Below are 25,898 nucleotides of genomic sequence, written 5' to 3' on the forward strand. Positions count from 1 at the left end.
GTGTTTGATTAGAGTTGGAGCAAAAATCTGCAGGACACCGCCCTTCAGGAACAAGTTTGGTGACCAATGCTATAGACTATATGTGAATGTGCATACATGTATTTCTGTGTATATATGTATATATGAATGATTGTGTATGTATACATATGCGTGTATGTATATGCGGGCATATATGGGAGAGGAGATCATGTGATCCGGAAGTGTACAAAAAGGAGCAACTGATTGTGATGAACATTGTCTGATGAAGAGCCGGGTGGCTCGAAACGTTACACGCTCTGTGTCAGCCTTTTTAATTGAATAAATTTGTACTTTTGGAGCCTTGGTGTTGCCGCCTTTGATTGACATTTATCATGTTGGAACAGAACATTCCATTGCAACAGCAGAGCCCTGCAACAGCCTCCGATTCCGGCGTTTTGGAGTGAAAGCAGTCGGCTGTCTAATGAATCATTTTGCTGTCGGGATGGAAAGCAGCTGCTTTGTTATTCATTTATTTAAAAAGCGCATTAAAGCAACCTGAAAGACGACAATTCAACACTTACCATCACAATCATCTGCACTTTTAATAGCTTATTTTACAGACTTATAATACTCTGTTGTTCTATTGAAATGTTCACTCCAAAATAGCCGCCACGCCATCTAGTGGCCGTTTCCCCAAATCGCACTAGAGTATCGCCTCTTGGTGATTCTTTGCTCTCTGGTGAAATGAACTGAATGAACATCATACCTGTTCTGTAACAGGTACTGAGCGTTCTGGATCTGGTCTTGGGTTCCTGTGATGGTGATGATGCGATCCTCTGAACCCTGGAGGGGCTCGTCGATTTTGATTGACGCTCCAGACTCGTGGCGAATCTGCTTGATCCTCTGTCCTCCTTTACCAATGATGGATCCCGCCAGCTGAGAATCACAGCAGATGCACGTGAATATGCGTTTCATGAGTGAACTGCAGTAGGTGTGGTTGTAAATGATTTACTCACATCTTTAGGAATAGTCACTTGTGTGGTGATCACAGGACCGTCACTGTAACTGCTCCTTCCACCTGAGCACATGGAGACAGTAAAAACGTGTTAAAATGAGAGGTTTACAACTGGACACGACAAAACAGCTGGCCCAACAGGATGAAACACTCACCAGACTGATAGGAGGAATCCCAAGACGAATTACTATCTGATTTAAGGGGAAGAAGTTAATAATGTTTACTGGATTTGGGTCAATTGGGCCACTCTTTTGTCTTCTCAATGCCAAAAAAACCCCTCAAACTAATTAAATGTAATTTACATGGTACATATTTAAATCTAGAGCAGGGGTGCCCAAACTCAGTCCTAGAGGGCCGATGTCCTGCAGAGTTTAGTTCCAACACCAATGGGCTATACACATACAGACTTTTAGTTTTCAGCCAGGCCGTCTTTCCATTACAAAATTTTCACGTTTAAGATCTGATTTCTTTAAAAATCAGCAATCTTCACTGTCTGGTATACGATATATAGTGGGTCTAAAAATAAGACAAGAAGCACCGCATTAAATTCCACCCTACCCCCCATGTCTTTAAAATATGATGGTTTATTTTACCCCAGTATTTTAAGCGGAATTTCTGCGCTAGCCTGCTGCTACTGACGTCTTTCATATCGTTTTACGCTTGAACAACTAAATGAATGCTTTAGTCTATTTAACTGAATGTATTGCAATTACATTACAACATTGAAGCTGTAAAAACAACCTTGTGAAATTGAAAATAGTCACTTTAAGCTAGAGGTCTGCATTCCCGCGGCTGTCCCGCGGGCGCCGCGGGACCGACTAGATTTCTGCGGCGCGGGAATAAATTTCAGAATAAATCGCGGGAGCGGTCGGTAACGGGTTTAATTTGGGACGGGAGCGGGCTGTTTAGCAATATTGCGGATATTGCTATGCGAATGAGAGAGAGAGAGAGAGCTTTGCCTGTGTGTCTGCTTGGTGCTTATGTGTGTGTGTTAGTGCGCGCGTATGAAAGAGAGAGCTTTGTGTGTGTGTGTGCTTGGTGCTGTGTGTGTTTATATATATAAACTGTATAGCTGGGTGATTTTCGGTTTTGTTCTCCCCCGCTCTTTAGCGGGATCGGGTGCGGCGGGTAGAAAACAGGGCTGGTTGGGCAGCGGGACAACAAATTCTTAATATAAGTAGGAGCGGTCGGGTTCGGGCTAAAACCTGGCGGGTGCGGGATTCAAAATTTAGTCCCGCGCAGATCTCTACTTTAAGCTTTCACCGAAAGTTTATCATTGTCTTTATAATTCTAGTTGTGCATAGAGCCTGTTAAGACTGATTTATACTTCTGCGTCAAGCGTATGCTACGGCGCAGCCTACCTGTGGACGCATAGCCCTCGCCGTGGCTGATGTGCACCTCTCAATAAATGTAACTACATGTCGCAACGACGAGAAGCGCAAGCTCAGTGATTGGTTGGCTTGGAATCGCTGATGAGTGTGGGCGGGATTGAGAGCCGCGCAAGTGCGTTGGAGCGACTGTTTACAAGTGTCGAGTCTTGTAGAGTCTTCCAGGCAGGTATGTTGAAGGAAGTGAATGAAATGAAAATTAAGTTAGTGTCCAACGTTGGACAGACGTTGCATTTGGTCACTTTCCAATTCAATCTAAAAACAACCAAATATTAACATTTAATAATGTTACAGTTTGACATTGTGTTGACCAGGCATGATATGATTTGAAAAAGTCAAGGTTTTAAAACTGCCAAAATGTTTTGTAATACTGTTCCTAAAGTAGGTGCAAGATTTTTTTATTTACATCCTTTATTTTTTTTTAGGACAAGAGTATCTCCAGCAGAAAAAATATACAAAGATGCCGTTTTAAAAAAAGAAATCTGTGTTTTTGAAACTAAAGAAGACAGCAGAAGCCAATGATTCATTTGAATTGTTTAGCCTGACATGTTTACTGTTCCAAAATATTATAAACCTTTTAAAAAATTAAATATATTGTTTTTAAAAGGGAAAAAAGTTTTTGTACAGACATTAAAAAAATAATATATTATGGAGCAGTAATAACACAACGGTGATATTTTTATCCAAGGTATTATACAGTCAGAATCTTATACCGGCCCATGCCTAGTGTTGGCGTTACCACTATAACGTCTATCAAATGTTAGATTTTGGTTGCCATACCTGATGAATAAATGTCAGTATTTGATGTCAGTATGATTTGGCTCAAAGCTGGATTTTGTTCACTTATCATCGCAACCTTAAAACAACCAAATATCCACGTCATTTGAGGTAGTAATTGGATGTCAAAATAACGTTGAATTTTAAAAACCCGACATCATGACCTAAATTTAACCTAATATTAATGCCTCATGACATTGTATGCCTGCTGGGAGGACACAGATGCTATATGAATGCAGTAAACATGTGGAAGCATTAAAAGTGTTCAAGACTGGAACAAGTTAGGGCACCCCTGCCCTAAAGAGATGGTAACAAATTAAAGATGGGATAAGAGAATATATTTCATAGCTTGGTGGATATTTTAGATAAATCCACTCCTAAACATCCTTAAAAATATACAGTTTTATTGTAAATAATATATAAATAAACAGAACAAAAATATCAAAACAATTATATTCCAAGTAAGAGTATACAAATACATATATTTGTTAGGGTAAACTTACCATATCCATCATTCTGCAAAGTAACAGAGAACAGAACACAAAATGTGAGAATCAAATTTAAATTAGCTTTAAATCATGTCAACGTTCAGAAAACAGCATATCTGTGTCTTTATATCCACATTGGCTACAAAGTAAACATCATCAGCTTTGCATGCTATCCGCTTAAGTGTGACGTCACGCAAAGCGGTTTCCGGGTCCAATCGCTCCATCTGTATGAGACTAACAAATGGCAATAATCCACGTATACGAAGAGCTGCAACACTTTCGAAAATCACGATCGCAAGATATATATACCCATGCCTAATATCCGATGGCCAGACAGTGATTCATTTTTTTTTAAAAATGTTAAAATATTAGTGTCTTCGAATAACTAATTATTTACAAATAGACATCTGGTGAATTTATATATTCAATATCACAATAAATATCGTAAATTATAAAACATTGCAATTTCAGTTTTTTCAATATCGTGCAGCCAGAATAAATGAGTTTTTTTTTTTTTTTACCTCAAATGTGTCTCCCTTTTTTCTGTTTTTTTGCAAACTAGGGAATTTTATTTGAGATTTGTCATTTACATCACTCGTTTCTTCTGCGATAATTAAAAATGGATACGAACAGTTATGGAAAGCCAGCTATTAAAAGTGATTCACAAAGATGTTTTGTGGGTGATGTATTGAAATGGAAGTAAAGATTAAAAAAATGACAAAAGACTAAATACTAACCATGCTGCCTCCGTAACGGTCATTACGTCCTCGCCGTTCACCACTGGAGAAAAAAAAAAAAAGAGCAAGGCAATAAATATGGCATACAATCAATGAATATGCCATACAAACAAAGAAGATGCAGAACTTACTGCCGCCGCTCATCCATGTGGCCACGCTGAGAGCTGTAATACTGGTCATCACTGCAATGATACAAACATACAGCGCATCCATAAAATGCCATTTAACAATAAGCCAAGTGATTTATTTAAAAGGTATACACGCTATTTAAAAACTCCATTAGCTTTCTTTTTTAGTTTGTGATTAAAGGCAGATTTTTTCTGTTTACTTGCACTTTTGATTTGGAATATAGGAGCTTATTCTCAGCTTTGTACACTCTTTTTTTCTATCTATTAAAGTGACTTAATTACATTTCTAATAGTCTAAAATGATTTATTGTGTGTGTTGGTCATAAATTACAATAGAAAATTCAGACAGTGAGATGCCAGTACTCTGTTTGAACTGAATATCTTTCTTTAACGTTCATTTATTTCTGTGCGGAGGATGCACAATAATGGATTTTTGAATTTCAAAATGGCAATACAGGGTAAATGCAGGAATCTTAAAGGTAATTTCAATACCTTTTTAAGATTTTTAAAGACCTCAGAATATCGCCACTTCAAGTTCTAATCAGTATCAAACCTTTAACTTAATAAACAGTTGTAGTTTAATAGATCAATGGAGCGCAGCAATGCAAAAAAACTCTGATAAGCTCAGAAGAAACAAAGCTTGAAAGAATAAATGACGCGGTTGTTTTCAGCGACAGGCTTCAGCCACTGTTTAAACTCATCTTTCTCCAACCAGGAATAAAAAAAATTAACACTTTATAATAACTACACACTATAAATCATTTATTAAGCGTTAGCAAATAGTGAATTCATTATCTGTTTAGCATTAACTCGACATTACTAAGCATTAGTAAGCAGTTTATAACTGCAGCTACAAATTCTCTATTCTTGACTTACAAACATATTGAAAATGTGCTTAATAATTGTACTTTCATACTTTAATAATTTATTTTTCATTACTAAATTAAGTATCGCATTATTTACAAACCATTTGTATTTAAAAGAGTAGTTGAGAGTTTTTAGGATCATTCTGAATGAGTGAGTAAATGATTAATAAACTATTGAAATCAACGTTTATATGTCATATTATTTAGGCATATAGTAATGGTTTAGTAATCTAGTATAGTTTTGTGACCTAATCTAAAGTGAGGACTATTTATGCTTTATAAATCCCTTATAAATGACAATTAAAGGCTCAGTTAAATTCTAAACAGGAAAAATGATATTATTCATTCCTATTCATTTAAAGATACACAAATGAAACTGTGCTTCAAATAAAAAATAAATCTTTGTAAGCTTATCTAAATAAAATCCCTGTAGAGTTTAAACATCACATCTTATTATATTGTTAAATTATGATATTGTTGTTGTTTTATCCAGTTTAATGTCGTATTTTGACACTCCTGTTATGGCAATGTTTAAACTTTACAGTAACTTTGCTTTTTAGACAAGATTGCAAAGATTATTGTTCACTTGATTCTGAGCCTTTAATTGTCATTTATAAGGGATTAGTTATTTATAATAGTTATTAATCATTTACTAACTCCTTCTGAATGATCCTAAAAACCCTCAACTACTCATAAATACAAATGACTTGTAAATAATGCAATCCTTAATTTAGTAATGAAAAATAAATCATTAACAGAGTATAAAAGTACAATTAAGCACATTATAAATGTGGGTATAAGTCAAGAATACCGCATTTGTAGGTGCAGTTATAAACTGCTTACTAACATTAATGTAGAGTTAATGCTTAACAAATAATGAATTCACTAGATGCTAATGCTTAGTAAATGATTTATAGTGTGTAGTTATTATAAAGTGTTAGCAAACTTACATTTTCCCTATTTTCTGTCTAGCTTCGCTCCATGCGAAGAGCGTCACATCACCTTCCAGCATTTGTCGCAAATTGTGACATCACCGGACGGACGAACTTGGCCGTACACACCCCTGCCCAAATCAATCGCATAGCTCGAGCACGGCGTAGTTAATATTAGAAGGAAATTAACTATATTTATGTTTTTTTGGAGTCAAACACTTTGGACAACGCTTGAACAAAACTGAAGATCTCGTAAAAACACGATTAAGACTTTTTAAATACCTTTTATAGGCCTTAATTTTCTCAATTGATTTATGAACTTTTAATACTTTAAGGATACCCTGCAATATTTAGTATCAGAATCAAGGGTTCTCAATCACATTTAAGCATTTAGCAATATTATACATTAGTAGTCTATCAATCTAGCTTTAGGAAAATGGATTGAAAATTAAATGCATTTCTGAAAAGAATCATATACAGTGGAGGAAAATAAATATTGAACATGTCACCATTTTTCTCAGAAAACATATCTCTAAAGGTGTTGTTGACTTTAAATTTTCCCCGGATGTTAGTAAGAAAGAAATCCATATATGAAAAGTAAACAAATCTAATTAGTTAACAAGTTATGTATATCAGAATGAAATGACAAAGAGAAAAAGAAATAAACACATGAAGAAAGGGAAGTGTAGAAAGGCAGTGAAAGCCCTCTCAGTAGTTCTTCAGCAACCCTCTGCCCTTCGTCAGTGTAAATGAATATCAGCTTCAGTCCAACATCTACACTAGCAGGAAGATGAAACCAGGGTGGACATTTCAGCAAGACAATGATCCAAAACACAGCCAAGGCAACTCTCAAATGCTTTCAGAGAAAGAAAATCGAGCTGTAGAATGGCCCAGCCAATCACCTGACTTAAACCCAATAGAAAACACAAAATAAAGATCAGATCTGATAGATGAGACCCACAGAAGCAGCAAGATTTTTACACTCTTGAAGTCTGAGCAAATAATGTGACTTCATACTTCATATGATAGGCATCTTTAAGCGGCCATCACCAATAAAGCATTTTATATTAAGTATTAAACATATTTGAATAGTTCAGGACTTTCTCCTAGTGTCATGTCATTGTCATAAACACATTTTTCAGATTTTTTTTGATTAGTTTAACTTTCTTTTTTTTTTTTTTTAGCAAAATCTGATTCAATTCCATGTCAACAGCTCCTTTAGAAATATTAATCCCAAGATAAACCAAGACAACGTGTTCAATACTTATTTTCCCCTTGTACATTTATCAAAGTGTCTGACCTTCTCCTGTGGTGTGGGGGTCCCATATTTCGTGGAGGACGAGGTCCTCTTCCTCCTCCTCTCTGTGATGGAGGTGGGCCCCTGCGTGGGCTGATGTCATCATAGTCTCTCCTGCTCTGCATGTGGTGTCCGCCGCCACGACCGCCAGAGGGCATCCGATCAAATCCACCGCCGCTGCTGCGCCCCCTCGAAGAGAAGCCTCCCATAGGCCGACGGCCCCTCTCTTCATACATCACACCGAAGCCGCCATAGTCGTAGGTCTCATCGTAAAAGTTAGGGTCATACTGCTGAGCACGACCTTTAATGGGAGCCTGGAAAGAGAAAGAACTAATTAGAAACATGTTCAACAAGCAAACCAGGAGTCAAATGATATCAATCTGACCTCCACGATGAGTTCGAGCATGGTTTTGATGCACTGCACCACCCGCTCTGCTTTGCCCCCCACCAGCACCACACGGTCAGTGGACTGAGGGCAGCACTCCTGAAAGAGCTTGATGGTGGTCTGGGTGCTCTGGAACAGAAGCAGATAATGTGTTATTTGATCGACGAAGACAACACCAGCTATACAAGATATACCCTTCATATACTGAATTCTCATCTTACGTCACGCAGTTCCTTAATCTTAGCTCCTTTCAGTCCAATGATGCTGCCAGCTAAGCTCTGGTGAATGAGGAGCCTCAGTTCACAGTCAAAGTCCACACCCTTGTGATGCTGATACTGCTCAAACCAATGAGAGGAGAATCAATGTCATTCATGCAACATATTTAAAAAAATTTACATTTGACAATAATTCTTTAAAGAATAATCAAGTTTTAAAAAGATGCAGATAGATATACACTTCCTGACTTAAGTCTTGGTGCTTATCCAAGTTTTAGGTACAACAAATAATAACCTGACTTCTAGTTGATCATTTGGTATCAGAAGTGGCTTATTTAAAAGGCAAAGCCCTCTAGATCAGTGGTTCTCAAAGTGGGGGTCGGGACCCCTTGAGGGGTCGCGGAACAATGAGGGGGGGGTCGCCTGGTGATTTCCAAAAATCTACTTATTATTATTAGGCCATAACAATTACCATATTTTATCCATAACCAACTGATGAGAAAAAAACAGCCGTTTATAGTTACTATAGTAGCTTATTTACTTGTTCTATTGGATTGCGACCCCTGGGGTCAATACATTATATTAAAGACAGCAATAGCGTCAGATGCAGCAGATTGATTTTAGAACACCAGGTTAAACTTTCTGGCCCATTTACAGCACTGACATAAATAAAAAAAATTAAACGAAGAATAGATTTTGGTCTATTGGTGTGTGTGTGTGTGCGCCATTGCATGCGAGTTTTCTGTATTTATAACCACCTCAGAGGATATTGGGGGTCGCGAGTCACTGGCATTGTTATTTTAGGGGTCGCGTGCTGAAAAGTTTGGGAACCCCTGCTCTAGATTATGGTTATTTGATCAGAATAAAATACGATCATGCCTTGATTTTTAATGATTTAATTAGGACAGTAAGGTCTGACTTTGGACAAAAGTCTCGTCACTTAAAAGAAATAAAGTCCAGTATAGAATATAAAGTCATGCTGCAGTGAAAAAGGAATGAATATTGTGCATGACTCCATCATGAGCTTGGAGGACTGCATCCATACATCTCTGCAATGACTCAAATCACTGACTAATAAAGTCATCTGAAATGGCAAAGAAAGCTTTCCTGCAGGACTCCCAGAGTTCATCAAGATTCTTTGGATTCATCTTCAATGCCTCCTCTTTCATCTTACCCCAGACATGCTCAATAATGTTCATTATCTGGTGACTGGGCTGGACAATCCTGGAGCACATTGACCTTCTTCGTTTTCAGGAACTTTGATGTGATACCACTGATATGCTCAATAATGTTCATGTCTGGTGAATGAACTGGCCAATCCTGGACCACTGAAGAACTTCCTGCTGAAGAATTTGCCCTCTCTGGTGGTTTGCACAAATGTCTTGATACCTCAGGCTGTTGATGTTGCCATCCACTCTGCAGATCTCTCGCACGCCATTATACTGAATTTAACTTCAAACCATAATTTTTTTCTTCACCAAACTTGACTGATCTCTGTGAGAATCTTGGGTGCATGCGGGTTCTAATAGGTCTTCTGCAGTATTTGTGATGATTGGGATGCAGCTCAACAGATGATTCATAGGAAAAATATACCTTCTGCCACTTTTCCAAATGATCAACTAGCAGTCAAATCATTATTTGTTGCTTTTGCAACTGAGATCGACGACAAGACTTTTGTCAGGTAGTGTACATGTCTGCCTCAACAAAGGGGATGGTGTTTAAATTGTTCGCAATTTTTATCAGTTAACCTGTTAAATCAGTTCACAAATTGCACTTAACAATTCATTTGTGAATCAGACTGACATCTGAGTCATCGTCTCACTGATTCAAATGATCTGTTCAGAGTGAGTTTGCAGTAAACGATTCACTGATTTTCCAAACTAAACTAAATGTGGTTTTACATGTTACATGTATGTAAATAATTTATTTTTTACAAGTGGGTTCAAAACACTACAGTTCATTATTAAGGTAAAGTTGGTTTTATATTCCCACATTCGTTCATTTAACTGTCCTTATATGGTTTACCACACTAATCTGAATATTGGGTCTGAAATTGCATTTAAATTACTTCAAAACAACATTAACATTTAATTGATTGTTACTTTAATGGGCATTGGCTGCTAACATGTTTTCCCCATTTAGAATTTGCAACTAATACTTTTCTGAAATTATATTATTAAGGAGAATGTCCGAATGTGCAAATATTAAACCAACTTTACCTCAATTAATTTATATATTTTTTTAATAGAAAATTTATGCAAGTGAGAATAGCAAACTGACATTTATACCCCAAAATCCTAAATACAGTGGACAAAGAAGCAACAGGAAGTGAAGTAGTCTGCATAATTGCAGCGAGACTAGAAAAACACAGGTTTGGTTGAATTTGAATAACAGCAGACCACAAGCTGTGACTAGCTATTCACTAGTTTCCATCAAAAAATGTGAATTAAATTTATGCGCAAAACTGGAATATCGCATAAAATTTCAATCCAATAAGTCAAAGAGAACAAAATAGTCACTTCTTGATTATTTGGCCCCAAATATCAAAAGACTGAATTTGTTGCAGAAGCTGCATGAATCTTTTCCATATTTAATAAATGACTTCAGAAGACAATGGCGACGCGCAATGGCCGCGTGGTGGCGTTTGAAGGCGTGAGACGCAGGGCACACACACTCTTAACTATTCTTGAGGTAATTAATAATATAATAACACTAATACTGAAAAGATTAAGGTGTTTTATAATGACCAATTAACATTTCAGATGGTTTACAATGCAGTCAGGTTGCTGGTTTGTACATTCACATACTTTTATATCAACACATGATCACTTAAAACAAAATCATTACTTTTTTTAATGTGCATACTTATAATTGTGTAAATATTGTCAAATTAAAATATGTCAGAATTACTTTGCTAAATGTTGTAGTTCATCAAATCCGGTATCCTATCAAATTTACCTGACATTATCAGGATGTTTTATTAGCATTTACTAAACTATAGACAAAAAAAACTGATACTGTAAGAAATATTAAAGCTGTCTAAATTCTTGGATTTGACAGAATATATATGCTCTATCCCTCACCAATACTCCCGTATAATTTACAAACTGTGAAAAAAAAAAAAGATCTCACCTCTTCAAGAGTAGGTATGATCTTCAGCAATATCTCAGCCACCGTAGGAATATCGGCACTGACGCTTAGGATTCTGTAAAAGTGATAAAAATCGCATCCCACGAGAAGAAAGAAGCTGATATTAGACATTAAAATTGCCTGAAGAAATCGATCAGTGCTTTTGTTGGTGCAATTAAATGTGAGGAAAGAAAGCAGACCCAAAAGAGAGTCAACTCTTAATCAAAGAGAAGTGAGGAAGACAGAAAAACAAACTGAAGCTCCTTCCTGTTGCTGAAATGTCAAGATACAGGGAAGGTCAGATTTGTAGTGTGATAGCGAGAGCTAAAGACTGAGGCCACATTTACACTAATGCGTTTCAGTTTTAAAGAGGCTATATAGAGTGAAAACGGTTTACATCCAAACTAGCATCTAATATAGCGTTTCTGAAAAGATCTCCATCCTCACTATCCCGCTGAAAACTAACAACATGACCACACACACCTGTCAAATAAACAAAAATCCAAACTATTTGAGCCAGGACACACCAAGCCGATGGTCGATCATTGGGCTTTGTCAGGCTGTTGGTTAGGTTAGTTCATGGCTCTCAAACTGGATTCCTAAAGGACAGCAGCTATGCACAGTTTTGCTCCAACCCTAATCAAACACAGCTGATTCAACTAATAAAGGTGTTAAAGACAGCTAGAGACTATTAAGCAGGAGCGAGTTGGAGGTGGTTGGAGATCAAATCTGCAGAGCTGTGGCCCTTCAGGTATTCTGTGGCTCTTCAGAGAGTGCTCTGACTGGTTACTCATAGTGTGAAGTAGTGAAGTGACATAGCACGTAAATAATTCAGGTCAAGATGGTACACAAAGAGGCTGGCTGTAATTTTACAACAAAAACATTAGAAAAACTGACCCCAAACTTTTGACCGGTAGAGTGTATATATGAATATTTTAAGGTTTTAAAACTATTTTATTCAGTGTAAATAATCTAGATTTGATCTCGATCTAATCCGGTTTATATAAAATAAGCCTGCTCCTGAGCAGGTTTTAGCTACCAGACCAGTTGCAATGACAACAACTCTCAGATGGATCGTGTCAAAAAATCAAATCCAGCTAATTGAGTTATTCACGTACGAAGAACGGAGCCCAGGTTTTGGAGAGGAGAGCACACGCCAATGATTTTTCTCTATTGTATAAAAGACCCAATCAGAGTGCGATATGTCAGCAGCCATGCCTCCTTTTTCCCGACGTCTGTTTTACTACGTTTACACTGCAGGGATTCTGCAGGTACCAATTAAAAATTAAATTTTAGAATTAAACAGGGCTAAACACTAAGGATTTTATTCTAATGGCCCGGTATTATCATGAGAAAACAATTGTTTTTAGCTTGCTTTCCCTGACAAAGGGAATTTAATGGGGAATTTGCTGCAAAAATGTCTAACAGCTGTTGTGAATCTCTTTGCAATAAAAAAAAAGTATATAAAATTATAAAAAAAAATAAGGTTTTACTGAAATGTATTCTTGGTGATTGGATGGATGTCAGCCCGATTGAGTAACTTTACTTGGACGAAGCAAAATTAAGACCTACAACACAATATTTCAGTAAATGTATATCTTTTTAAGGCCTAAAATTTAGTTTTTGAAATGCAAGACTTTAAGATTGAGCAGATACTCTGACACTGACACGAAACAACAGCATTTCCAAACGAAAGCAGCCGCTACAGCATTGGTTCTCAAACTTTTTTCACCAAATACCACCTCAGAAAAAAATTGTTTCTCCAAGTACCACCATAATGACCGGTATTAAAATACAGTAGTGTAGCGGCCTAATTAAGCAGCTGCAGCTCTGCGTAGTTCAAAAACGAGGCAGATTAATTATTATTATCATCATGAATATTTATTATTGTCAGCCACTTTAACCATTATAAATAGTTTAAACAATAGCAATGTAATGTGCTTACAGGTAAAAAATAAAACGTCAACGTTAAAATTAAAATGTGCTTTTAAAAAGTTAATTAAAAGTTACACTATTCTTAAAAATTTAAAAAAAAAAGAAAACTGCTGCACTTAAACTTAAAGTATTATCAAAAAGTAGACTATTCATCAAAACCTGGAAATGTTCCTTGGACCTCATAAATATAGGCTATATGTCATTATATTCATATCTAAACTCTTTTTGATGCATTTTTAAATATACGTTCGTCTATTTATGACATATTTGTATATCTTTGAAATCTAAACATAAACTTGTATTTTAAATATATGAATTGTATTTAAATTAGAAATTAGATCTGCTTACTGTGCATTAGAATAGGCTTTGTGTGTCAGAAAAGTAATTAAACTATACCCGTCAACATTGGAATATAAAAATACAGGATATGCCCTAAACAACCGTTACAAATAGGGGGCTGGAAATTAGCTTCAAATGACAGAATACATAACAAACATTAAAAAATGTAAAATATAAGGTTTAGCATATTAAAATCAATTTACTGATCATATCAGTGTTATCGTACGCATTAAAGAGTTAAAAGTGTGTTCATTTTTTTACTTTAGTTATTCAGCGATTCCTCCGCATACCCCTAGAAGGAAGCTTGCGTACCACTAGTGGTACACGTTTCACAGCTTGAAAACCATTGCTCTACAGCATTTTAAAAAGTCTTAAACTCCAGGGTAGTGAGGGATGAAAGGTCTAAAAGTATCAAGAGTCTTAAAACTAAAACACATTAGTGTAAACTGGACCTGAGAGAGAAGTGACAGAGCAAAAAGAGAGAGAGAATGGCAGAGATGTACATGAAGGTAGCGGGAGATCCACATCCAGGAGAGAAGAGACAGAAAAAGCAGAGACAGATGAGCAGACTGGGTAAGGGAGGGAAGGGGCAAAGTTTTAAAGTCGAACCTTACAATACAACAGACAAAAGGGAGAAAATGTATTTTGTGCTGCCCCTTCACCCTCTATAACTAAATTCAGCCTTGTATTAGCAAGAAACCTTTAAAAAGAAAACAGTGGAGTTTCCCAGGAAAACAAAAAAGCTAGTTTGTGATGTCGGAGAGGGAAACAGGGAGGGAAAGGGCTTCCTTACATGACAGAAAAGGCATTTGAATAAAGCACAACAGCATTTTAAATTCATATTGAGAGTTATGGCAGCATCATATTCATGTTTCATGGCAGTAAGGGAGTAGATTGCACATTAAAGGAAGTTAAAACAGTTCTGATATTGGCAGTAACAGAGCTGATATGACTTGGAGGTTGGAGTATCTGAGTGGCACGTACCGCTCGGGCCCACTGCTGTCTGGGACTGACACAGTGGCATTGTACTGCAGGGGGCGGGGCCAAGCAACCAGAGCAATCAAGCACACGGATGTCAATCAAGTGAGCCGCCCAATAGGAAGGGCGCGATTATGGGCGTGGCCAACCAGGGAGTCAGGAGGTCAGGCGGCAACGCAGTACGTGGCGATCCAGAATATGGGAATTGGCCATAAATAAACAGAGAAATCAAAATAAAAAACAAAAAACAAGGAAAAGGGGAGAGGGAGTGGAAGAGGAATACATTTTTTAATTGGAAACACTTTCAGTGTGACTTTTAATTCTCATAATGTTGGAGGAGAATGGACAACAGGAGAGGAACAGATTATGAGAATATGTACAAGGCCAAATATATTATTTTAGCCAGGATAACAGAATCAGAAATGCTTCAATTTGTATTTATGATATACATATTTTTCAGGTTTTGTTGTTTTTAATACATATACTAACATAGCAAATACAACCCAGTACACTAAAGACACCTGAGCTCCATTGACAACAGACTGTAGTGGGTTAAGTGAGAATCTGCAAACCAAACAGAAGAGTACTCACATCTGTGCGCAGAGCTTTAATATTTTTCCCACCCTTTCCAATCACAGCGCCTGCATTCTGGAGAGAAGAAATAGTCAGCATGAATTTATATGAAATTTTATATATATATATATATATATATATATATATATATATATATATATATATATATATATATATATATATATATAAACTCAAAGACTTACTTTGCTCTGTAGCAGAATTCTGAGCTCCACCATTTCGTCAGAGTTTCGGGATCTCTTATAGGGTTTTTCCTCCTCTGAATCATCAGCAGAACGCTTACCTGAAATGTCATATACCACCCATTTTTAGGATAAAAACTGTGGTAAAATTATTTTACTGATGTTGTTATACATCTCTACATTATTTAATGCTTGAATAAATCTAAATGTAAACCTTTGTAGTTTAATTTGATTAATGAATAAAATTATACATTTAAATAATACATCAATAAATAATAACTCATATATAATTTATCTAATTAAGACAATAACAATGAATTATTATCCCATTATTATTAATAATAAATAATCATTAATAATTAGTGCTGGGCAAAATAAAAAGTGATTGATCGAATTATCTATCTATCTATCTATCTATCTATCTATCTATCTATCTATCTATATAAATAACAACATTATACAAAACAATTTTGTTACATAGATGTTTAAGTTTACATATAATTTGTATGCATGTATGCATGTATGCGTGTGTGTGTGTATATATATATATATATACAAATTATATGAAAACTTAATTTTTCATTCAGCTAATTATTTCATTATTTTATTTTTAATATTTTAATATATAGAAATTGCAGCTTCTAAGTTCCGTTTGTTAAAAGCAAGTGTCTTCCAGCGCTGTTTTTGTAAGAAAAGGAAATCAAATTACATTTGTCTAATCCAAAAAAATGGTCCAATCTGTGACTAACAAACTATAATGTGATCTGAACTGTGAGATCTGTGATCAGTTACACCACTAGTAATAGCATCATTCAGAATATTGCCTCCATTTATGTAGGTTTTTTACTAGATCTTACCATTACTTTCTTTGTTGCTGAAAGTCTCTTCTTCCTGTGGGTCGTTTTCTGGATCCATTATCTATCTACACCTAGTGGAGATGAACAGCCCTCTCTGTCCAAACAAATGCCTAGAGGAAAACACAAATAGCTGAAATGAAAGAGAAAAAATGACGGAACAGGGTGCTGTTTGTATAATCATTTCAGTGATATCATCAGAATGAACATTAGCATTGTTTGGATGTTCAGACCGGGCTCTAAGTTGGACTAAACATCAACAACTCTCCCATATGTTTAGCATGGTGTTGGCCAAGAGAGGGATTCTGATAGAGTAGAAATACACGACACCTTTAAGTATTTTTAAATGGTTAGCTGAAATGGTTTCTGTTCTCAAGCTGGTCAAAGGTTACATTTCTTTAGATTCAGCAAACAGAAGTTGTATGATAAAATATGGGGTCCCTTCCTTAGATGCGTTTGTTAATGATGTCTCTGCAATTTTTTTTGTAATAGAGCAATTCCAGAGTTACAGATGTGACGTTTGCAGTAAAAACTCAAAACATAAATTTACAAAGAAAGTACATGTTAACATTATATTAAAACATCTGTTTATATTTTCCAAAACTAACCAGAGTTAAGGAATCAGAAAAATATCAATCTGTAAACAAGTTTTATATTTTAAATGAAAAAAATAAACATGCAATTTTACAGTATACAAAATACTTTTTAGAAATTCCGTGAATTAAACTGCACAACCCAAAAGAAATAAGAGTTGCTCACTATAGAACAAAAAAATTGATGCTTTTTTTATTTGACATTCTTGCATTTATGAGGGAAAAGCTTCGTTATGGATGTGACAGATGTGAAATTGGCACTTGTGTGGCTTAAATCAAATATAATTGTTTAAAAAAAAAAACACTGACAGAGACATTTTTGAGTATGCTAAAGTACTGTAAAAAACCTGCTTACATAGAAAACCTAAAAACGGCTTTGCTATTTTGGTGAAGACTTAATGTTTTTCATGGAAAGGTTGGCATTCACATGGAATTGCACAATATTTTTTTCTCCCTCCTTTTTACGCGTCATTCTATTTTGTTTCTTATTCCATTAGTCTGGTTGAGATTTTTTAGATTGTGCTGTATAATTGTTGTATTGCTTGCTAGTGTTTTGATGCATGTTCTAGTGGGTTAATTTTGTTAACATATATACACGGTGTACACTATTGGGTGTTGTTTTCATTAAAATCTTTTATCAAAAAAAAACAAGCAAAAATTTGGATGTTAACAATGCATTAAAAATGCTAAACTGTGATTAATAATAATAATAATAAAAGAATGAACAGCGTTTTATGTATTCACCATAATTAGGCAAAGTATTTTAAAATGAAATGTGAAGAGAAACAAATTAATGCGTTATAAAAAAAACTGAACTGAAACTAAACATTGGTTAATATTCTCTATGGATGCAGAAACGATGAATTAATAGGAAGAATTCAAATTATAGTCAGGTCAAGCTAAAATAAAAACAAACTACTCTTGGGTTGTGTTTCATAATCTGCTGTGCTGCCTATCTGCGTGTAGCATTAACGCATACGTGCTTTTAAACGAGCCAGATGTGCTCACAAACTATTCACCAAGTAATATTTACTGTAAGAGGAACTCCATTGTATTTTGAGAACCAAAGCTGCTGTTAAATATATTCAAACTTCGCCATCTTCCTTATCAGCTGCCTGACTGGCTAATTAACAATGAATAGTTTCAGGAAGCTAACGAGCTAACTAAATAGCATAAAGTAACATTACTGTTTTACGAGTAGTAACGTCACTTGTTTTCCGTAGTCTCGTGTTAAATATAGATAACATAGTATTATTAACACAACTATTAACATTACTTTAGTTATGCACAGCGAACTGTGAAAATTATTGAAGATCACGGTTGCTAGCTTGCTTTAGCTAACAGAGATGAAGCTAACTACACCGTAAGCAAACATAATTCTAACTGTAAGAATTAATCGTGGGCGCGGGAAAAAAATACTGTTAATTTAGAGCATTAATATCTTTATTACTAGATTATGCAGTTTTTTATATGTGTAAAGACGATAAAAGAGTTGATTTTTTGTATCGGGAAATGTATCAACATACCTGTTCCTATCGTACTCCCCCTTCGTAACAACAATGACGCACAAAATGTTTCTAACGCCAATAAGGCGCGGGCCAATGAAAGCGCCTCCCTCCACAATAGAAACTCATTCTGATTGGTCGAAATCGCTGCATACTCGAAACCCCAGTAAGCGACACGGACAACCATTGGACAAAACACACGTCAATTTTTTTTTATGAACGCCTTCATGATCAGCAAGGCTAGTTTGATCCTTCAGAAAGCGTATGCTTTTAAAAAAAAGTTAATGTATTGAGATAAACGTATTAAAAAAATTAATCACTGAAACTGTTTCACGAGAACATCTTAGCTACAGGTTATTTGAGCAAATCACTCATTAGAGCAAAGTTACGATCTCAAATTCATCCACAGCCTGCTATTTACTGGTAAGATTTCATTTTTTATTATCATAATGCATTTAAAATCTCTATATTAAGCATATTACTTGTTTTGTATGAACTGATAATCTTATGGTTGCTTTAAACTGCACCTGGGCTACATAGAAGCTGTATATTTGATTTAAACGTTAAACTATTCTAACCGGCCACTTTATTAGGTACACCACTCTGGCGCAAATTTCTAATCAGCCAATGACATGGCAGTAGGTCAATGCATGTAGACATGGTGAAGACGATCTGCAGCAGTTCAAAACGAGCATCAGAATGGGGGGGAAAAAAGGGTGATTTAAGTGACTTGAACGTGGCATGGTTGTTGGTGCCAGATGGATTGGTCTGAGTGTTTCAGAAACTGCTGATCTACTGGGATTTTCATGTATAACCATCTCTAGGGTTTACAGAGAATGGTCAGAAAAAGACCAAATATCCTTTGAGCAGCAGTTCTGTGGGGACAATTGCCCTATTGATGTCAGAGGTCAGAGGAGAATGGCCACAGTAACTCAAATAACTATTTGTTACAGCCAAGGTCTGCAGAAAAGCATCTCTGAACACACAACTCGTTCAACCTTGAGGCAGATGCGCTACAGCAGCAGAAGACAACACCAGGTGCCACTCCTGTCAGCTTCGAACCGGAAACCGGGAAACTGAGGCTACAATTCGAACAGGATCACTAAAATTGGACAATAAAAGATTGGAAAAACGTTGCCTGGTCTGATGAGTATCCATTTTTTGCTGTCACATTCGAATGGTAGGGTCAGAATTTGGCATAAACAGCATGAAAGCATGGATCCATCCTGCCTGGTCGGTACTAATTGAGCATCGTGTCAACGCCACAGCCTACCTGAGTATTGTTGCTGATCATGTTCATCCCTTTATGACCACAATGTTTCCATCTTCTGATGGCTACTTCAAGCAGGATAAAACGCCATGTCATAATATGCAAACGTGTATCTATTAAAGTGGCTGGTGAGTGAGCATATATATATATATATATATATATATATATATATATATATATATATATATATAATTTTTTTTTTTTCGAAAATACTAATTTATCACACTGTTATTGTACAGATCAACTTTAATCAGAATTGTATGTGGAAGCTTTTTTTAATAACTGAATAAAAATGTAAAGAAATTTTAAGTTTTTAGTTCACCCAGAAATGAAAATGTATTTTCCATCATGTGGTTTTAAAATTGTATGAGTTTTTGTCCCATGTTGAATAGATTTTTTAGAATGCTTGTGGCCTGCACCCTTTGATTTCCATAGTATTTTTCATTCCTACAAAAGGCAATGGGTGTCAGCAACCAGCATTTTTCAAAATATCTTATTTGTGTTCATCAGTAAAAAGAAACTCAAATGTATTTTTGAACAAGTGAAGGGTGATTCACTGATGACAGAAATTGTCGTTTTTGGGTGAACTATCTCTCTAACGTAAACTGTTGTAATACAAATGTTTAATACCTAAATCTTTACAACACATTTGCCTCTCTCCATGTTTAAAAGATGACTCTCTGGTGTTTGGGAAGGTGAGAGGATGTCAGTGGGTGAAGTCCAGGTAATCCAGGCATGGCTGTGCTCTGAATGGCACATCCAGGTTCCTCCTGCCTGGCTGGATGCGTGTGTAAACTGGATAAAGGAGGAAGCGGACAGGGCATCCATACCCCAATCGCAGCTTAATCAGCGTGTCCTGGAGCAATGGCTTCTGACTGACCTTCGAGATCTAGCCCACCCAGTTCTCCCTGAAAGGATTTCTGAAGCCCAGAAAACAGTACTGAGCAATCATTGCTGCGTTCAGATGGACTCACTACTAGACGTTAGTCAGCCTGCGTACAATCAGCTGCAGCGCATTCGAGGCACCGACTGCTCCAATGATCAAGTCTCGGCAGTTACGCAAGAAACCCAGAGGCCTTGGGAGGCCAAACCAACACGCATGCTGATGTTGCAGCTCACAGATGGAGTGCAGAATCTGGAGGGCATGGAGTACCGACCCATCCCAGCCCTCAATGCCAACCTTCCACCAGGCACTAAGCTACAGCTAGTCAGCCCAATTGCAGTCCGTCTTGGGGTGTTGCTTTTAAAGGCAGAAAACATTAAGGTTTTGGGTGGAGAGGTGGAACAGCTCTTGGAGATTCACTCTCAGAGCAGAGTGCTTTGTGGGACGCTGGGTTTACCTGAGGAGACACATCCACAACAGGAACCGGATGGCCTTGTAGCCAGTGTAGCTGATAGTGGCTACAGCAGTCTGGCATCAGAAGCTTCTCTAAGACATCCTCAATCTCAACCCCTCCCTCAAGTTTCCAGACAAGACGATTGGGATATGGACGAGATCCCAGATGATGACTTCAGAAGCATTCCTGATCATTTCGATGATCTCCCTCAAAACAACAACCCGTTAGAAGACGTTCCTGAGGATTTTGATGACATCCCATTGGATGAGTTGGACAACGTGATGTGCCCGATAGATGTAGAAGTCTCAGCAGGTACACTGGAAGACCCTGAAAGGAACAAACATGACTCGAGTTTACTTAACGGCTCCAAACCTGAAGAAGTGAGCTTTCCCTCAAGGAGTCGTCTTGGAAACTCCTACCAAAGCAGAACCTTAAATGAAGTTCCTAACACATCGCTTGCAAGCTGCTCCACAAGCACACTAGATTCTTCGGCTTGCAAAGAAACTCCCATGTATCTTTGCAGCCTACAGGCTGGCTGTTGGCCACCCAAAAGTCCTCAGGTTTTCAGACTTCAAGCTTTCATTGTCACGCTGGTGGGAAATCTGCGCATAAGTGGTGGAGTTTGGAAACTGGGAGCCACCATATCTGATGGAAGCGGGTACTTGGATGTGGATCTGTCTGATAACATGCTGTCTGGACTCATTGGTTTCTCTGCTGCCGAGACCAGAGTGTTGCGGAAAGACCTGGCGAGACGTTGGGAAGTGGACAGCGGGATACAGCACTGTCAAAGAGAGCTGGTGGATATGTGCTGTATGATGAGCGTACAAGTGGATCAGACTGGCAGAGGAGTCGTGTTGAGTGCCAGTCCAATCTCTGACAGAGAATGCTCCGAGATGCAGAAAAGAGTGAAAGAGGCGAGGAGATGAGACGTGAATACTTTTAACTTAATCCGACAGTGTTTGTGCTGATTCACTTAGTGTTTACATTGAGGTTTTAAGGGAATAAATGATTCTACGAGTCTGATGAGAACAGCTTTAAAATGTACATCATTGTATCTGATCAGTTTCAGAACTAAAAGTATTGTCTTTTTTTTTTTTTTGTAAAAAGATGTTTTGTTAAATTCTGTGTTGTGTTTAAATTTCATTGTCCTCTGTGGTTAACAAATAAATAATGTATACATCTGTTTGTACAATGTTTTTATTCTTAAAGGAATGTGTCACCCAAAAATGAAAATCACTCCATAGTTTACTCGCCTTCAAAGCCGTTCTCGGTGTATACGACTTAGATTCAAATTTGATTCTGGCTTTCCATGTTAATTATACTTCTGGGTTTAGTGATTGCGTAACCCATGGTGCTTTCCTTGCACGTAGTTGTGTATTCAGGGTGCTTTTATACTTGGGTTGATTGCCTGGTCCAAACCCAAGTTCGATTGCCCCCCCCTTGCCTACCTTGTCGGCTGGTTTGTGTTCACATTGTCTTTTTTCCTTCTGAACCCCGATACGCTTGCGTCATCGAGCTGCTATTGTGTGTACAGCTGTTGCTAGGTGACAGCCATAAAACCCAAACCGCCAAAATAGAAAGACGTATGCACATCTCGGTAATTCTGCTTTCACTGAATCTTTTGGTTTCATACAGAGAACGACTTGCATTCATTTGCCACAAGAATATTAAAAACATTCAGAACATCATGCGGTGTCCACAGAAGTCGTTTTTGTAGGAGGCAAGTAGGCATTATCACTGTGTTTGCACTGGGTCAGGAATGCTTGTCACCAAGGTACAGTACTTGATACACAGACATACACACACGACTGAACATTGTGAAAACTAAAGTTAATAGTACAGTTGGCGGTTGACCGTTATTTGGTATGCTTGTGCTCATATCAAAGTCAACCGGATCAGAGTTCATGCAAAGGTACCCCAGACCACCTCTTTCAGGCAGAGTCGGGTATGGTTTGAACTCGAGTTCAGAAGAGATCGATCCAATTAGCTAAACATACCAAACTCTGACGTCAAACGAACCCGGGTCCGGATCAAAAGTGTTAGTGTGAAAGCACCCTCATACTTTTGTGTTCTGTTTGATACTCTGACAGTAACAATTCTCATACGCTACCTGGCAGTAGGGTTTCTATGTTTCTCTGTGTTGAGTTTCTTCTGTTTACACCAGAAATACTTATAATGCTAAAGGCTAATTTATACTTCTGCGTCAAGCGCATGTATGCGCCAGTGTAGTTTCTGCGCTGTCGCATAGCCCTCGCCGTGGCTGATGCTGACGCGCACCACTCAAAATGTGTAACTACACGTCGCAATGGCCCAAGCTCTGTGATTGGTCAGCTTGGTAGCTGTGACTAGTGTGGGTGGGACCAAGAGCCGCGTGAACCCGTTGGTGCGAGTACTTACAAGTGTTGAGTCCCTCGAAGTAGAGCTCAAGGTGGAAACTTTTGTTTTGTGTTTACCTTATGATTAAAGTTGTTGCACGTCCGACAGTTCCTGCCTCAGAATGAGTGAGATTTAGCTACTTGTACATTAAGGAAGCATTCAGGAAAAACTAAACACCCACGAAGAAACACGACACAGAGGAACATAACCTACTCTCAGCTAGTGTTTCTGAAGTGTTATTGCAGCGCAACACAAACAGGACACAGAAGCTTAAATGCATGGCATCGTGCAAGGCAGGCGCCATGGGTCACAGTGATCACTTGATGCAGAAGTATTATCCAGCCTTAACTTACTGTGCAAGTAGCTCAAACTCACTTATTCAGAGTTGGGTACCGACAGATGTGCAACAACTTTTGTCATAAACTAAACCCAAAATCTCCTGGAGCTCATCAACAGGACTCGACACTTGTTAAACAATCATGTCAACAAGCTTGCTCCATCCTCGTGGCTCTTAGACCCACTCACACCCCTCGTCAATGCTAACAAGCTGACCAATCACAGAGCCTTAGCTATGCGTCGCTGCAACATGCAGTTACATATTGTAAAAGGTTCTGCACTTAACCCCAAAAGTATAAATCAGCCTTAACGGTGTTGGCTAGGGACTTTATTTGGCGTAAATCTGCCGGTGGGGGATAACACTGGCAGAAGCGGATCTAAGTGTTTTTGTAACAGAAATATTGGCATTTGTAAATTCCAAACTCTAATCTTTGACTTCCGACAGTGGCCGAATACATGTTATGTGTGACTGACGTGTATATCCAAAACATTTTGTACTGATGATTCCTGAGTTTCCTGCCAGAGTAAATTAACATTGCTTGGAGCAAGTCACATGCTTTTTCTATCAGTGTTTTAAAGATGTCGTGCCTTTTTTAAACAGATGTAATAGAATTTTGTAAAAAAAAAAAAAAAAAAAAAAAAAAAAAAAAATATATATATATATATATATATATATATATATATATATATATATATATATATTATTTTTATTTTATTTTTTTAATAACAGAAAAAAATTATCTTTCATGCAAATGCTTAACTCTTAAGTATTGTAAACACACACAAAAAATAAAAATACTTCATGTAATACTTCTGATAATTGAAGCTAATTGAAGACTCTTGGGGTGGATAAAGTCAAAAATAGTTATAATGGGAATATTTCAGTTAATATGCTTAAGACAGAATGTCCTTACATACACATACAAACACAATATTTATCTATAACTTCATATAATTTGTGTCATTGAAATTTTTCAATAATGTTTAAAAAAATAATATGTTTATCTAGCCTAGAAGATGAGCAATTCTAGATTCACCTGCCTTTTTATATGTATAATAATAATAATAAACAAATACCAGTGGGTGCTGATAGATGGCAGCAGAGGAATGTAATTCTGCAAGCCTTCCCATATGACCCAAGCACGACTTAGAGATAAAGTTCACCCAAAAATAAAGATTCTGTCATCATTTACTTATCTTTACATGTTTTAAATCGTCATGAATCTCTTTCTTAAGCTAAACACAAAAGAAGATATTTTGAAGAATGCAGGAAATTAGTGACTTGCAAAGTATTTATTTTTACTACTATGGAAGTCAATTGGCTTTTAGCCTTTTCAAAATATATTGTGTTAAACAGAATAAAGAAACGTATGGAAAGTAAATAGTGAGTAAATTTGAATTTTGGGGTGAACTATCCCATTAAATACACTCTTCAATGAACCACCTGAAGATTCGTTTTGTGCTGCTTGCAATAAAGTGCAAATAAAAGTCAGCACATTTCAACACCACAACAGAACACAAAATGGCGTCTATGAAGGGCTTTCATATTTCAAGGCGTTAGCCATATCATTTGTCTTATGTAATCTCAAACTCCCCCAGGTAAATTCAATATAGCTGTCCTGGTTTAACTTATATACATCATACAGCTTTGTTTTTAATACTTTATAGTCCTGGCCTAAAATACTCGCGCGTGTCATCTACTGAGTGCACATAAATCGGCCCTTCACTGTCATCTAAATTTCCTTTGATTTATATTCCCGCCTCGTGCGTCACTCATGACGTCATTAGAATGATGCTTGACCACGTAACAGGCTTCAGGAGAAAAAAAAGCTACTGTGCATTGATGGCAACTCGACATCTTTTTTAAATACATCCCTTAGATTGGTTAAAGAAAAGAGTAATACATTTTTGGAATATTACGATCATTATTTTGCAAATCTCACTGATGCACTGAAGTCTTTCCTCTATAGTTATTTTATTTTTATTTTTTCATAATTATATTGTTTTATATGTGTCGTATTTAACTTGATCTAAGTTATTATTAAAATTATTATCGTTTTCTTGTGTAGGCCTTTAATACACATAATTAAGTAAATAATAATTAAACATAAAATTGATGGGAACTCGATTGTTTTGAACAGGTTTTGTCAAATGTTTTGTGAAATGTTTAGTTAACACACGCCAGGTGGCGACAAACGAGCGTTTCTCGTGCGCGTGCTCGTGCGTGCGTGTGTGTGTGTGTGTTGTAAGCGAGTCATCAACTGATTAATTAAAAATCGCTCCCTGC

At 36.9% G+C, this 25,898-nt stretch overlaps 2 protein-coding genes and 1 long non-coding RNA gene across 20 annotated transcripts in view; 1 reads left to right on the forward strand and 2 right to left on the reverse strand.

The window, feature by feature from the left end:
- Positions 1 to 18,384, reverse strand: part of hnrnpk (heterogeneous nuclear ribonucleoprotein K) — a 20,883-nt gene extending 2,499 nt beyond the window's left edge. The window contains 15 exon segments of one of the 17 annotated variants that reach the window (NM_212994.2): positions 725 to 894; positions 975 to 1,036; positions 1,129 to 1,164; positions 3,642 to 3,654; positions 4,364 to 4,406; positions 4,495 to 4,545; positions 7,590 to 7,900; positions 7,972 to 8,100; positions 8,193 to 8,306; positions 11,319 to 11,391; positions 14,574 to 14,617; positions 15,159 to 15,215; positions 15,344 to 15,441; positions 16,198 to 16,307; positions 18,314 to 18,384. In NM_212994.2, the coding sequence (NP_998159.2) occupies positions 725 to 894; positions 975 to 1,036; positions 1,129 to 1,164; positions 3,642 to 3,654; positions 4,364 to 4,406; positions 4,495 to 4,545; positions 7,590 to 7,900; positions 7,972 to 8,100; positions 8,193 to 8,306; positions 11,319 to 11,391; positions 14,574 to 14,617; positions 15,159 to 15,215; positions 15,344 to 15,441; positions 16,198 to 16,255 (1,259 nt within the window). In that variant the 5' untranslated portion in view covers positions 16,256 to 16,307; positions 18,314 to 18,384. 17 annotated transcript variants of the gene reach the window in all.
- LOC147842882 (uncharacterized) overlaps positions 1 to 25,898 on the reverse strand; it is a 797,275-nt gene that overhangs the window by 141,764 nt on the left and 629,613 nt on the right. The window lies entirely within an intron of this gene.
- Positions 18,514 to 22,088, forward strand: rmi1 (RMI1, RecQ mediated genome instability 1, homolog (S. cerevisiae)). Of its 2 annotated transcripts, XM_087262928.1 has the most exons (3): positions 18,514 to 18,715; positions 19,246 to 19,690; positions 20,235 to 22,082. In XM_087262928.1, exon 3 carries the CDS (start codon positions 20,266 to 20,268, stop codon positions 21,823 to 21,825), a length of 1,560 nt encoding a protein of 519 aa, XP_087119054.1. In that variant the 5' UTR covers positions 18,514 to 18,715; positions 19,246 to 19,690; positions 20,235 to 20,265; the 3' UTR covers positions 21,826 to 22,082.

Source organism: Danio rerio, chromosome 8 (assembly GCF_052040795.2).
Source record: "Danio rerio strain M-AB ecotype USA chromosome 8, GRCz13ab, whole genome shotgun sequence".
Lineage (NCBI taxonomy): Eukaryota > Metazoa > Chordata > Actinopteri > Cypriniformes > Danionidae > Danio > Danio rerio.

Excerpts from the sequence above, each read along its gene's own strand:
- rmi1 (XM_087262928.1), top strand. The coding sequence starts at position 20,266 with ATGTCAGTGGGTGAAGTCCAGGTAATCCAGGCATGGCTGTGCTCTGAA.